At 47.2% G+C, this 13,008-nt stretch overlaps 1 protein-coding gene, 1 long non-coding RNA gene and 1 pseudogene across 2 annotated transcripts in view; 1 reads left to right on the forward strand and 2 right to left on the reverse strand.

The window, feature by feature from the left end:
• The window catches only part of LOC146060770 (interleukin-1 receptor type 1-like), a 90,861-nt gene that overhangs the window by 55,475 nt on the left and 22,378 nt on the right, over positions 1-13,008 (forward strand). The window contains exons 4-7 of the mRNA XM_083174388.1: positions 226-403; positions 1,576-1,744; positions 8,140-8,205; positions 9,113-9,236. Coding sequence (XP_083030514.1) covers positions 226-403; positions 1,576-1,744; positions 8,140-8,205; positions 9,113-9,236 — 537 coding nt within the window. The remainder of the gene's footprint in view (positions 1-225; positions 404-1,575; positions 1,745-8,139; positions 8,206-9,112; positions 9,237-13,008) is intronic.
• The window catches only part of LOC146060771 (uncharacterized), a 110,009-nt gene that overhangs the window by 45,120 nt on the left and 51,881 nt on the right, over positions 1-13,008 (reverse strand). The window lies entirely within an intron of this gene.
• Positions 12,329-12,446, reverse strand: LOC146060814 (5S ribosomal RNA; annotated as a pseudogene).

Consider the following 13,008-nt stretch of genomic DNA (forward strand, 5'->3'; position numbering starts at 1 on the left):
CCATGAAGGTCAGAGCTGCTATTAAAGTGTTCAAGGGGTCACAGATTTCTGAACAGTATCATTTATAAAACTTGTATATGGTGTTCAAGCTACTATCTTCATTGTTGAATAATAAACAAGCAAATAGACATTTTCAGCAGTGAATATAGCAAATTACTTGCATTACGTCCAGCCAATTCCAGTCATAAGTGATAATACATTTGTGTTATTTTTTATTTTTTACAGAAATTCCACACACTGCACACAGAAGCGTAAACGAGTAGAAGTGTTCAAAAATGATGACGGCCTTTGTTATAATCATACTGTAATGTTCCCTTTTACATCACCTACACTAACAACTCTTACATGTCCAAATATTGAGCCTTATTTTGATAACCGGAGCCCACAGGTGAAATGGTTTAAGGTAATAATCATTTTTTTCTAATTAAACAAGAAAAAACTCAGCTGAAGATCAGTGAAAAGCATGGTACACACGAGTAGATATATTTGTTCTCCATACACCCTGCCCAATCAGTCGTGATTGACATCAAAACTGGATGGGCGCCTGCCCAGTGAGCTGTCAGTCACTGTCAGCAGCTGTATGAGCGGTAGGGGGAATGCCTGTACACACAGAACAATGCTCTTTTGAGCAGACAACGCAATATATCTGCGAACAACACCGTTTACAAATATATCAGTGGTGCACACTGGCCGGTGCTGCCTTGATATACAATATCACCCATTCAATCAAACGGCTTGTAAGTACACACCTTTAGAGACGGAGATATCTATACCGTACCTCCCAGCTGTCCCACTTTTGGCAGAATTTTTAATATAATTTTTTTTGTGGCCACAGTTCCAATACCTCTGTGTCCCTATTGCATGCAGCAAAAAATATTTTTTCTTTAAAAGATGCCCACCAAGGGACAGACCATACCACTATTGTGCTGTATCCTTGCCCCCCTGGCCCACTGTTGAGACGTGCAATAAGAAGTATGCATACAATATCTGGCAAGAGGGAGACCCAGAGCAGAATGTGAGCATCATTTCCACTGAGTATGGATGGTCTATTGAATAGCAATACATCCTCACAACACTGTAGTCATGGGTTTGATTTTCTCCATTGCCTTAACTGTGTGGCATTTGTATATTCTCCCTGTGCTTGCACAGGTTTCACCAGGGTACTTTGGTTCCCTCCCACAATTTAAAAATATACTGGTAGATTAACCATTTGCCTGGCACTACTGTATGTGCTGTGACCACAGGCAAGACAACATTACCTGGCATGGTCACATCACATATGGCTAGTAAGTCCGGCGGTGTCCCCTCTGCTCTGCCATTGGGATCTTTTACAACTAGAGCGTTGGGATTATGTAAAGCCGGTGACATTTTGCCACTGTGTGGGGTATTTCTGATGGAGGGATGGGAAGTAATTTTATATGGGGGGAAGGGGGGTGTTGGTTGTAAAACAGCCTAATGATATACTTTGTTTATTACAATATTAATATATTTGTTTGGTATATTGCATTTTGTTGTGACCTCTTTTCTGGTTCTCTTCTAGTTTTCAGTGACTGTCTGTGTTGTATTTCTATGCAGGAATGTCGGCCTTTGAATTTAGACAGTGGCAAGTATTATGTTACAGGAAAGCTCTTGAACATCAAGAATGTGACCTTGCAAGATAAGGGAAATTACACATGTGAAGCTTCCTTAACATACAATGGCATGAACTATATAATCTCTAGGGCCATTGATTACTCCTTTGCAGGTAATTTTGAATACATATTATACAACATTGATGTAAATTGACCATTTGTTTATATTCTCTTTAAAAGTGTGTGTGTGTGTGTGTGTGTATGTATATGTGTGTATATATAATATATTTATACAGATGTAGCAGGCTACATCTTTACCCGGCGACCGCCAGATTCCTTTCACTGGCGAGCACCGGCGATAGGGAAGCGCGTCCCAGTATCACGGCAGCTGGGCAGCGTCTCCCTGCCCGTCTCTGATTCAGGGAGATGCTGCCCAGTTCGGGGGGGGGGGAAATTAGGGCGGCAATGGTGGACCGGCGGCAATGGTGGCAGGGATCGGTGGACACGAACTCATGAAACCGATAGAATTTGGTGAAAGTGTGAACAGAGGAACAGGTGGCAGCCCTGCATAACTGCTCTGCTGAAGCCCTGTGACGCACAGCCCAATAGGAAGCAACAGATCTCGTGGTATGGGCATTAACCCTAGCCGGAACTGGTCAACCAACCTTGGTGTAGGCGAAGGCAATTACTGATCTCAACCATCTAGCAATAGTCTACTTAGAGGCCGGACACCCTCTCTTATGAACATCATACAGCACCAACAACGTATCGGTCTTATGAAAAGACTTTACTCTGTCCAAATAAATGCACAGAGTGCAAACCATATCCAACCGCAACTTGTCCCTATTTCTGGTCTCCGCAAAACACCGGAAGCACATTATCCTGGTTCAAATGAAAATCAGAGACCACCTTTGGCAAAAACTTAGGCACTATACTGAGAATGGCCCTATCATCGTGAAAAACTAGGAATAGAGGCTTACAGGACAAAGCCCCCAATTCTGAGATTCTCCTGGCTGAAGCAATAGCCACAAGAAAGGCCAGTTTCCACAAAGGAACTTCAAATCCTCTGATCGCAATGGTTCAAAGGGAGGCTTCTCTAACATGGAAAGCACCAGGGATAAATCCCATGGGGCTACCGGCTGATGGTAAGGAGGTCTAATGCGTACCACCCCTTGAAGGAAGCATTCACCCTCTGGTAAAAGAGCCACAATCTTTTGAATGAAAATGTATAACACGGAAAGTTGCACCTTCAATGGTTGAAGACTCATCCCTACCGAGAACCAATACTGGAGAAAATCCAGAAGCCTAGCAAATTTGAATCGAGAAGTGTGTACCATTTTGTTTCTCACAACTTTTGATGTAAATCTTCCAGACCTTATGGTAAATCCGCTAAGACAGGCTTCCTAGCATTCAGCATTGTCTGAATCACAGCGTCCAATAACCCTTTCTTCTTCAGCTATGAGATTTCAAAAGCCACGCTGTCAAATTTAGACGAGCTAGGTCCTGATGAAAGAAGGACCTTGACAGAGCAGGTCTGGATGAAGAGGGAGGAGCCAAGGAGGCGCTACGGACAACCAGAGTGAGTCTGGATACCAGGACCTCCCAGGCCAGTCCGGTGCCACCAGGATGACCCGACCCGGAAGTCCTGAACCCGAATCCTCTTGAGGACTCACGTAATCATTGGAAAAGGAGGAAAGATCTATGCCAGCTTGAATTTCCAAGGTACCGTCATGGCCTCCACTGCCCACGCCGTCAGATCTCTGGTCAGGCTAGGGCCCATCCCCCCCCCCCAGCAGCTTTGATCTGCTGAGGAAGTCCGCTTTAACATTCCGGACTCCCGGAATGAATATTGCTGACAACGCCAGAACATGTAATTCTGGTCAATGGAACATCTGGGATAATTCTCGCATTGCCAACTTGCTGCAAGTATCCCCTTGAAGATTTAAATATGCCACAGCCGTGGCATTGTCTGACGGAATTCTCACTGGTGAACCCGTTAAGACCTCCTTCACTTGTAAAAGCACTCTCAGAACCGCCCTGAGTTCCAGGATAATTATCAGAAGAGCAGATTTTGAATGGGACCACAGGCCCTGGAATCTGAGGTGTAGAACTACAGCTCCCCAGCCTTTGAGACTTGCATCGGTCTTCACCACCAACCAGACCCAGGACTGCAGAGACTGACCCATCTGAAGAGTTTCTAAATCCGTCCACCACAACAGGGAATCCCTTGTCTCCTGTGTCAAAGAAATCCTTTCCTGTTTCATGACAGCCATCACTTTGGTAAACACTCTTGGAGCCGTTGCCAGCCCAAATTGGAGAGTTTAGAACTGCCAATGCTGTGAGCCCACTGCAAAATAAAGCAGAGATTGATGTTCTTTCAAAATAGGTATGCGAAGATACGCATTGTGAATGTCTATAGAGGCCAAATACTCTCCCGGCTTCATGCTCAGCAACACTGATCTCAGAGACTCCATCCTGAAATGATCCACCCACAGATGTTTCTTCAGTGATTTCAGATTCAGGATGGGTCTGAAAACCCATCTGGTTTGGGGACCAAGAACAGAGTGGAATAGAATCCCTTCCGCTCGTCCTGTGCAGGCACTGGAATCACCAATCCTTTGTGAGCGAGAGATGACGCCACTCCCTAACAGAGCTTCTCTCTTCCTCGTTTCTCAAGGCAAAGGGGTAAGGACAAACAGTCTTGGAGGATCCCCTTTTTAAGTTTATTCTGTAACCTTGAGAGATTACAGCCCTCACCCAAGGATCCTGAGCGGACTTGAACCAAGCGCCCTGAACTGCAGGAGGCGACCCCCCACTGATCCCCACTTGACTTCCGGAAGAGGCCGGGGATGGTCGCATGCATGTGGAGCTCCGTACCCCATCCACGGAGCACCACCATCCCCGGCCTCAGGAGCGGCGTGCAGCGGAGGGGACAGAGGCAGAGAAGGCGGGTGGGCAGCGGTGACAGAGGAGGAAGGAACCGTGCGCCGCAAGCGGAGGACGATGCGGCCGGAGCTGGGAGAAGGATGACCCGAACGCTGCCACAGTTCACCTGCACTGGTCGGGTGTGTGATCATTTCACAGGCGCCACTCACCCCTCCGCCTCCCCCCCGGGACCCGCCGAGTACTCCGACGCGCCCGCCGAGCAGACTGTGGCCTCCGGAGATTTGAGGCCTGGATCAAGCGGTGAAGCCGCGGCCTCTCCTGCCCGAACTCTGACGCGGCCCCTGCATCACGGGTGACGCGGTCGGCGCATCGCAGCCGAAAAGCAAGCGGATGCCCCTGGCAACACCACTGGCCGGGGGAGACACCCTAGGACCACCTCCACTGCCCTATGGATGCAGGGGTGCCGGGCAAAAGCAGACAAGCGGACCCGGTGAGAAGGGACCCACCCCCCCTCCCCCCAGCTAGGGCAGGAGGCAGATCAGCCAGGGGGACCCCGGCAATACATCCAGAGGCCGGTAGGATCCCCCCCAACAGGCCGCACCAGCCCCAGGTAACCCTGCGGCAGCTCTGCACCCCCCTCCACTGACTCTCCCCTGGCCTCGCTGACTCTGCCCCCTCCCCCCCCATCATCACCACCACCACCACCCACGGCTTTCCCACAGGAAGATTCAAGATGGCGCCGCAAATGGCTGCCTAGGAACTGTGCATATGTATCATGTGTTAACTTTACTGTCCCTGTTTTACTGTACTGTACCTGCTTATATTGCTACCTACCTGGCTGCTGCAACGACCAGTGGCGCCGCTGATGGCTGCCTAGGCGCTGTGCAGCTAGGCGGGTATATGTTCCCTGTGATAACTGTGCTGTCCCTGCTTATATTGCTACCTACCTGGCTGGCGCAACGACCAGTGGCGCCGCTGATGGCTGCCTAGGCGCTGTGCAGCTTGGCGGACATGTGATCCCCGCAAGTTATGTCTAAATGTTCTCAATGTAATGTGCATAATGTCTCAATGGAATGTATGTAATGTCTCCCCTCCTCTCTCCCCCCCCCCCCCCATACATGGCCAATAAAGTTGATTCTGATCCCAGAATGGGGAGTCCACACTCCGTCATTCTGAGGATTTATCCTCTGGCTTGGAAGAATGCTTCTTGGCAAAAGCACCAAAATGGGACTTGGGAGACTTTCCCCTTGCAGGAAACTTCCCCTTACCTGCTTGTACCCTGCCAGACACATCGCCTCAAAAGGAGGAACAAAAGGAAGGGTGATAAACCCCAAATCGACAACCACCCTGCTTAGAAAACCGGGCCCGGCTGGAAAGAACTCTTTTTTCCCCAAAGCCTGCTTAATTAAGGCCTCAAGTTCCCAAAAAAGACCTCCCCTGTAAATGCTAAAGCCTCTAGTGACTTCTTGGACTCACTATCCACCTCCCAGGCTTTGAGCCACAGAGCTCTTCTAGCCGCAATGGAAATGGCTGACACCTTGGATGCCATCTTGACTCCATCCTGTCTGGTTTCACACATATTCTACTGCACATTTGAACTTTTCCGCCAAGGAAAACAGTTCAGGATCAGAGTAAGGCATAAGCTGATTACACAATGTGTCCGCTCATACCATTATGGCCCTAGAGACCCAGGCCGATGCCATAAAAGGACGAAGGATAAACTCCACCCCTTCAAAAATGGATTGAAGGCAACCTTCCAGCTTCTTATGTACAGAAACTTTAAAGACCGTTCCTCCCTGTATAGGTAGAGCCATGGTTTTAGAAAGACGGGCCACCGGGGCATCCACTAAGGGAACCCTTTCCCACAACTTTACATAATCCTCCGGCATGGGGTATAAGGTATCAAACCTCTTACACATAACAACTCTCTTATGTGGCTTTTTCCACGCCTCCCCCAGAAGATCTGACTTGCTTTTGTCAGTCACGAAAAAGGGACCCCAGACTTTTGCTGCCTGAAAACACCTTCATGCTAAACAGTGTCAACCTTAGCTAAATTTAAAGCCTGGTGAACAGCCAAAATCAAGTCCTCCACATCAGGGATAGAGGTATCCACAACCTCCTGTTATCCCCAGTCTCCGTAATACATTCACCCTCCTCTTCCTCTGAATCAAAATTAAGGAGAGGTGGTTCAAATAATGAGTGTCTGGTAGAGGTAACATCAGGTACCCTAAGAAACTGTTCCCTGGCCTGGGTCATCATAGCAATGACTGATTAATGAAATCCCTTTTGAGCTACGATCTTACGCTCAACTTCCAGGCCGTTAAAGAAAGCCGCCCGAAGTCCTGGTAGATGAAGGGTCCTTGAACCAGAAGATCCCTTCTGAGAGGCACGGTTCTTCCACTAGCATGTTTAGCAGACTTGCGTACCCAATGTTCCAAGAGGGAGCCTGCAATAGAGCGTAATAGACCGCTCTCAGCTCCAAGTTGTTGATATGGAGCTGAGCTGTGCTTCCAAAGGTGTCCATTTTCCTAGAAAATGCACCCCTTGTGTCACCACCCCCCAGCCTTGGAGGCTGGAGTCCATTGTCAACAGAATCCAGTCCTGGATTCCGAATCTCCGTCCCGCAAGGAGGTTTGGAGAGTGGAGCCACCACTGCAGAGACTGTCTTGCCTGTGCTGACAGGCGGATTAACCTGTGCATGTGGACGTGTGATCCGGACCACGTGCTCAATAGGTCCCACTGGAACACTCTGGAGTGGAATCTCCCAAACTAAATTGCCTCGAATGAGGCCACCATCTTTCCCATCAACCTGATGCACAGATAGACTGACACCTCTGGGGTCAGCACTTCCAACAGCAACTGCTGGAGTGCAGTGATCTTTTCTGCTGGGAGAAACACCCTCCTCTCCACCGTATCAAATATCATCCCCGAGAATTCGAGACGCTGGGTTGGCACTAGAGAGGACTTAGGTACGTTCAGTATCCACCCGTGGTCCGGAAGTACATGTCTGGTGGTTTGCGTAACTCCTTGCAGGCTCATCTATGACTCTGGCTTTAGGAGCAGGTCATCCAGGTATGGGATTATGTTTATCCCCTGAGTCCTCAGAAGGAACATCATCTCCGCCATCACTTTGGTGAAGACACGTGGAGCGGTGGACAGACCAAAGGGTAGGGCCTGAAACTGGAACTGCTCGTCCAATATGGCAAACCTTAAATACGCCTGGTGTGGACCCCACACTGGTACGTGAAGGTAGGCATCCTTCACGTCGATGGACGCCAGGAATTCTCCCTCCTCCAACCCTTCAATGACCGCCCTTAAAGATACCATTCGGAATTTGAAGATCCGATGATAAGGTTCCAAGGATCGGTCTGACCGAGCCGTCCGACTTCGGTACTACGAAAAGGTTGGAGAAGTATCCCTGGCCTCTTTCCAGTGCCGGTACAGGTATGATTACCTGAGCATGTACCAACTTTTGCACGGCCTGTATGAGGATCCTGCGAAATACAAGGACAGCACTAGTGTAAATTAGTAATGTATTCAAGCCATTTCCCTGTATTTCCTCGGAGACCAACGAGTAAAAGCATTACAATTACACTGTTGTACATTGTTTGAATTTGGTGAAATATTGTTAAAAAAATCATAGTAATAACTATTCACTGTTCCTTTTTTTTTTTTATTTTAGTGCAACCATTACAGAGTGCGCCTGTTATGTTACAACCAAAGAATGACTTTGTGCAAGTAGAATTAGGTGAGTTTTGTTGTAAGGGTGTGGTAACACTTTATTTTAGCACTTGTTGCTGCTTTCTCTTGTTCCCTAAGCTGTTTCTCATTATTAAGCTTGTTGAGTTATATTATGTAGCTTGAGTTATATTATGTAGCTTGCATAACCACCATGTTGCGGTTTAGTAGAACACAATGAGGGTGGATTTTTTTGGAAAGTCAAAATTGACATTGGTTTCTAGTTCTGTTTGTCACTTACATGTATCAGGCAATTGGTATGAAATCCCGGCAGTCGGAATCCCGACCAGGGGGGGACGTGGATCGTCCCCCCTTTCGGGCACGCTGCGCTCGTCACGCAGCGGGTCCGGTGCCTGACTACGCTCGGCACACTAATTTATTCTCCCTCTATGGGTTTCGTGGACACCCACAGAGGGACAAAGTGCCGGGATTTCGACGGTCGAGATTCCGGCGTCAAGATTTCGACTGCCGAGATACTAACTGCATCCCTGTATTAGGGCTGATGGATACATTACTAATAGTACAGTGGGTGGGTTGTGCAGGCAGAAAACTTTGCTTGTTTTGGTAATATCTTATCGAGCGAGTCCTTTATGTGCACAGCTGCACACATAGTAGTAGAACCTAGCGCTTAGATCATAGGTCTTCAACCTGTGGCCCTCCAGATGTTGGGAAACTACATGTTCCAACATGCATTGCCACATTTTTTCCTATGAGAGCATGCCAAAACTGTCAGGGTATGCTGGGACATGTAGTTCTACAACATCTGGAGGGACACAGGTTGAAGACATGTGGCTTAGATGAACCTGCCAATAGAATGCTTGCATATTCAAATGTGCTAAATGTTCACCTACATTTAAGTTTCTTCTTACATGTCTGTTATTGGTAATTCAGTATTCTAACATGTGACCTTTTTTTAGGAGCTGCTGTTACTCTTACCTGTGAAGTGTTATCTAATAGATTAATTGAGTTGAGTTGGATATTCAATGGTTCTTTCATTGATGAATTTTCAGATGATGGCCGAGTGGTAATGGGAAATACGTAGTAAGTATGAGTTACTCATTATTCAAAATTTATCCTAGGCAATGTAGTCAGAATAAACCCCTCCTGCACTAGCACACCATCCTATCATATCTCTCACCCCAGACATATTGGTCCACAGCCTCCAGCTCACATACCATAAACCCACCAACTAATATGCCGCCTGTGCATCCCCCCTTTTGCAATTTCACATTTCTAACACCGCTGTCACTTGCGCTGTTAGTCATCTCCAGAAACCAATCAACAATCTCCCCGGCGCGAGCCCCCTCCACCCCTCCAATGAGATCGCAGCTGAGACATTTCAGTTGAGACACACACACGTACACTCTGTATGTTATCCCATCAATCAGCACGTCCCTCCCGCCCGACGTCACACCCCCGCCAGTCCAATTGCAGACGGGGCACGGCACATGCGCCGTCCTCGCCCTCACAACAAACTTAGATCACAACACATCGGGCTCTAGCGCCGGACATCTGCGCATGCGCAGTGGCCGGCACCAGAGAAATGCTGTGACAGCGCTATTTCTAAAAGTATAAAAACCGGGTCAGAGACACCGCACTCTCCACCATTGAAAAAGTCCCTCTAAGGGATGAAACGCGTTTGGTATTCACACCAGCATTTCGATTGTATATTGCTTTTACAGCTAATAAATTGTGCTACACTTTAAGCACTAGTCCATAGCCTCATCATTTATCTGCCCCTCCTGCCATCCGACTGCTACACAGGGAAACATCCAGGCAAGGAGTGCATGCTGATCCAACAGGACCTAAGGGTAAGTTGCTACAGCAGCAACATTTCTGTGTATTGATTTATTCTGACACATCCTCCTTGCATCTGAGGTATCAACACCACAGCCCAGAAGCAAGTGATCCATAACCTCAGAACTCCCAGCCACAAGTCCCCCTGATGTAAAGAACATTCTTCGAGGGACAGGTTACTTAAGGTCTACAGACCGCACCGGTCGGTCCTTCAACTGCCTTTTCCCAACACCCAGCCTACAGTTTTTGCCTACTGCCAAGATTACACCATCAGTGACTACAAACACCATCCATCCCTCACGGCAACCCCAGAGTCCTGCACCACCCAATTCTTTTAAATGTAGTCAGAGACTCTGTGGTAGAACAGCATATACTGAAAGGCCTGATGCCTCCAAAGTGCTGTAAATGGAGAGGGATGTCATGCAGCCACACCCCTCCTAGCAACTTCACACCTCTTTTCAGATACGTGCTGAAGGAGTGTATGCAAAGATCCATTATGTCCTGATGTCACCAGACCAAGTGACACCTCAGTGTATATCATAGGGGCCCAGATGCAAAAGAAAAAGACTTACAGATAGGGCAGGTCCCATCTTGGCAGGGGATGGCGATGGCGACGCAGGCCGCCATCCCCCGCCAGCACCATATCGATTGCGAGAAGGGGACGCGCGCGCACGTCCCCTTCCGACGGCGCTTCCAGCTGCTCCCCCGGGTCCTTGTCGGCGGGAACCCGGGGTTCCTGCCGCCTGCCCGCACCCCCCCTAACCCTGTCCGTCTCCCTGAGGCGGAGACGGACAGGGTTCCCGTCGCCCCGCCGACGGAGATTGAGACGCACGCGCGTCTCAGTCTGAAGGCTGGCGAGGCTCGGCGACTTCTGTTACAATAATAGGACTATGAATACGATATGAAAAATATATATATATGCAATTTATTCAAAGGGGGAGGGGTTACACACTGATATGGATACAACGTTCTGGGTATGTAAAAACGATAAACAAAAGCAATGTACAAATATGTATATAATAAAAAAGTGGGGTTGCTGAAGATGATGTAAAATAAATTATCTTAAGACACAGTGCATATGCTGGATAAAAACGTATGCTAAAAGATAAGTTAGGATAAAATTGCTTAGCTCATGGGTTGAAAGTGAGGTAGGTCTTTAGAAGCTGCCCAACATGTTTCGTCAATTCTGACTTCCTCAGGGGGTAGGGACAAACTGGAAATGACTGCTATTTAACAGAAAGGCAGAGTTACCTCACTTCCTGTTCACTCATTATTCAATTTAGTAATTACGTCTGTTAATGCACATTCTAACTGCTCAGTATGTATAATTTCAGAAATAGGTATTATAAAACAAGTGGATAAATGAAACGATGTAGGAGATACTTATGTTATATGCGGGAACTGTCCAAAATGTTTTAATAGATACTTGTGGTACGGAGATGTAGATACTTGTGGGGCGCGACGTCACTTCTGCCCGACATCCGCCGTCCTCGCCATGCATGTGCGCATGCGTGTGTGGCGTCTCCAAAGTCTGCCGGCGGCTTTAACGTGGTAGTTCTTACTGCCTGTGTGCGGGCTGGAGTCCGGAAGTATCTGTATGGAACGCAATGGAGCGCAGGATATGTCAGGTGATGTCCGTCAATCATGTGGGCGGACTTGATCACGGACTTCCTTACTGCCTTCTGGGACGCATTTGGCATGCAGGAAGTTCTTATCTGGATCCCTTAGTATATTGGCACTTAGATCATACAGTGTGTTATCGGGATCGTAGTAAATGAAACAAAGAGAAAGAACATGGTTACAGTAGGAATAGCCACAGACCACAGAGTTTTTTTCCATGATGGATAATGTCTCTATATACCAGTAAGTGCACCATTCTATGTGCCTGCAATATCTATGTGGGACCTGTATAAGGTCTTTCTGGTGATACAGTATATTAGGTGACAGGATGTAAAAAATAAAGATGAAAACAAAAATGAAAGTAAATATAAAAATAAAAAATAAATAAAAATAAAGAATAAATAAAAACAAACAAAAACAAGGACCTGGTTAACCCACAGCAGTCAATTATGATTCAGGTTCTATGAATTGCTTGGGTGAATATATCCCCAGGAATTATGGATCAGTAGGGGAAAACTTTCATAAAATATAGTCTAGGGTAAGGCCTGTTCGATGCGATAGGAAAAAGACACAAGTGGTATACTTAAAAAACTTTCCAAACTATGTACAGTTAGATAACCGATTTACAATACACTAATGAGTGGAGGTTATGGCTACGTCAGGTTTGTGTTTTGCAAGGATCTCTCTCCCTTATTTTGTAGCCTGTCCGTCTTCCTTCCATACAGCACCTGGTTTTCCTTAGAGGTCTCCCATCCTTGTACTAACCAGGCCCGACACTGCTTAGCTTCCAAGATCGGACGTGGTTGGGCTTAGCAGTGTGGAATGGCTGTACTGTTGACAGGATCAGGAATGTCGTCCAGAGAGACCTGCTAGGACTAGCTGACAGGAGTTTAGATGGGGTACATTCAGGGTGAATTGTTTTGTCACGTACCCTGGTTGTGTTATTTTTGGTGGTGTGATGATCAATGCTTAGAGAAAGGGTGCGATTTCGTAGCTGTCATTAAATCCTTCAGGGTCCAGGGTGTTTAATTCAAATATCCAGTACATCTCCCTTCTTGATAATAGATTAGACAGATCGCCGCCTCGTTCTCCTAGGTTAACTTGCTCGATGCCTTTGAAGCTGAGTTGTTCTGGATCAGAGTTATGATGGATAGAGAAGTGCTGGGAAACTGCATGAGTCTGAACCTTGTTCCTGATATTTCTGACGTGTTCTTGGATACGGATCTTTAGGGGTCTTTTTGTCTTCCCGATGTAGTTTAAGCCGCACGGGCATTCTAGCATGTAGATGATGGAGGTGGTATTACAATTGATAAACTCTTTGATTTTGAATTCTTTGTTTTTTTCTTTGTTCTGGAAGGTCTTTCTGTTGGGGTGGAGTAGTCGACATATATTACAG

The sequence above is a fragment of the Crinia signifera genome, chromosome 2 (assembly GCF_055691185.1).
Source record: "Crinia signifera chromosome 2, ASM5569118v1, whole genome shotgun sequence".
Lineage (NCBI taxonomy): Eukaryota > Metazoa > Chordata > Amphibia > Anura > Myobatrachidae > Crinia > Crinia signifera.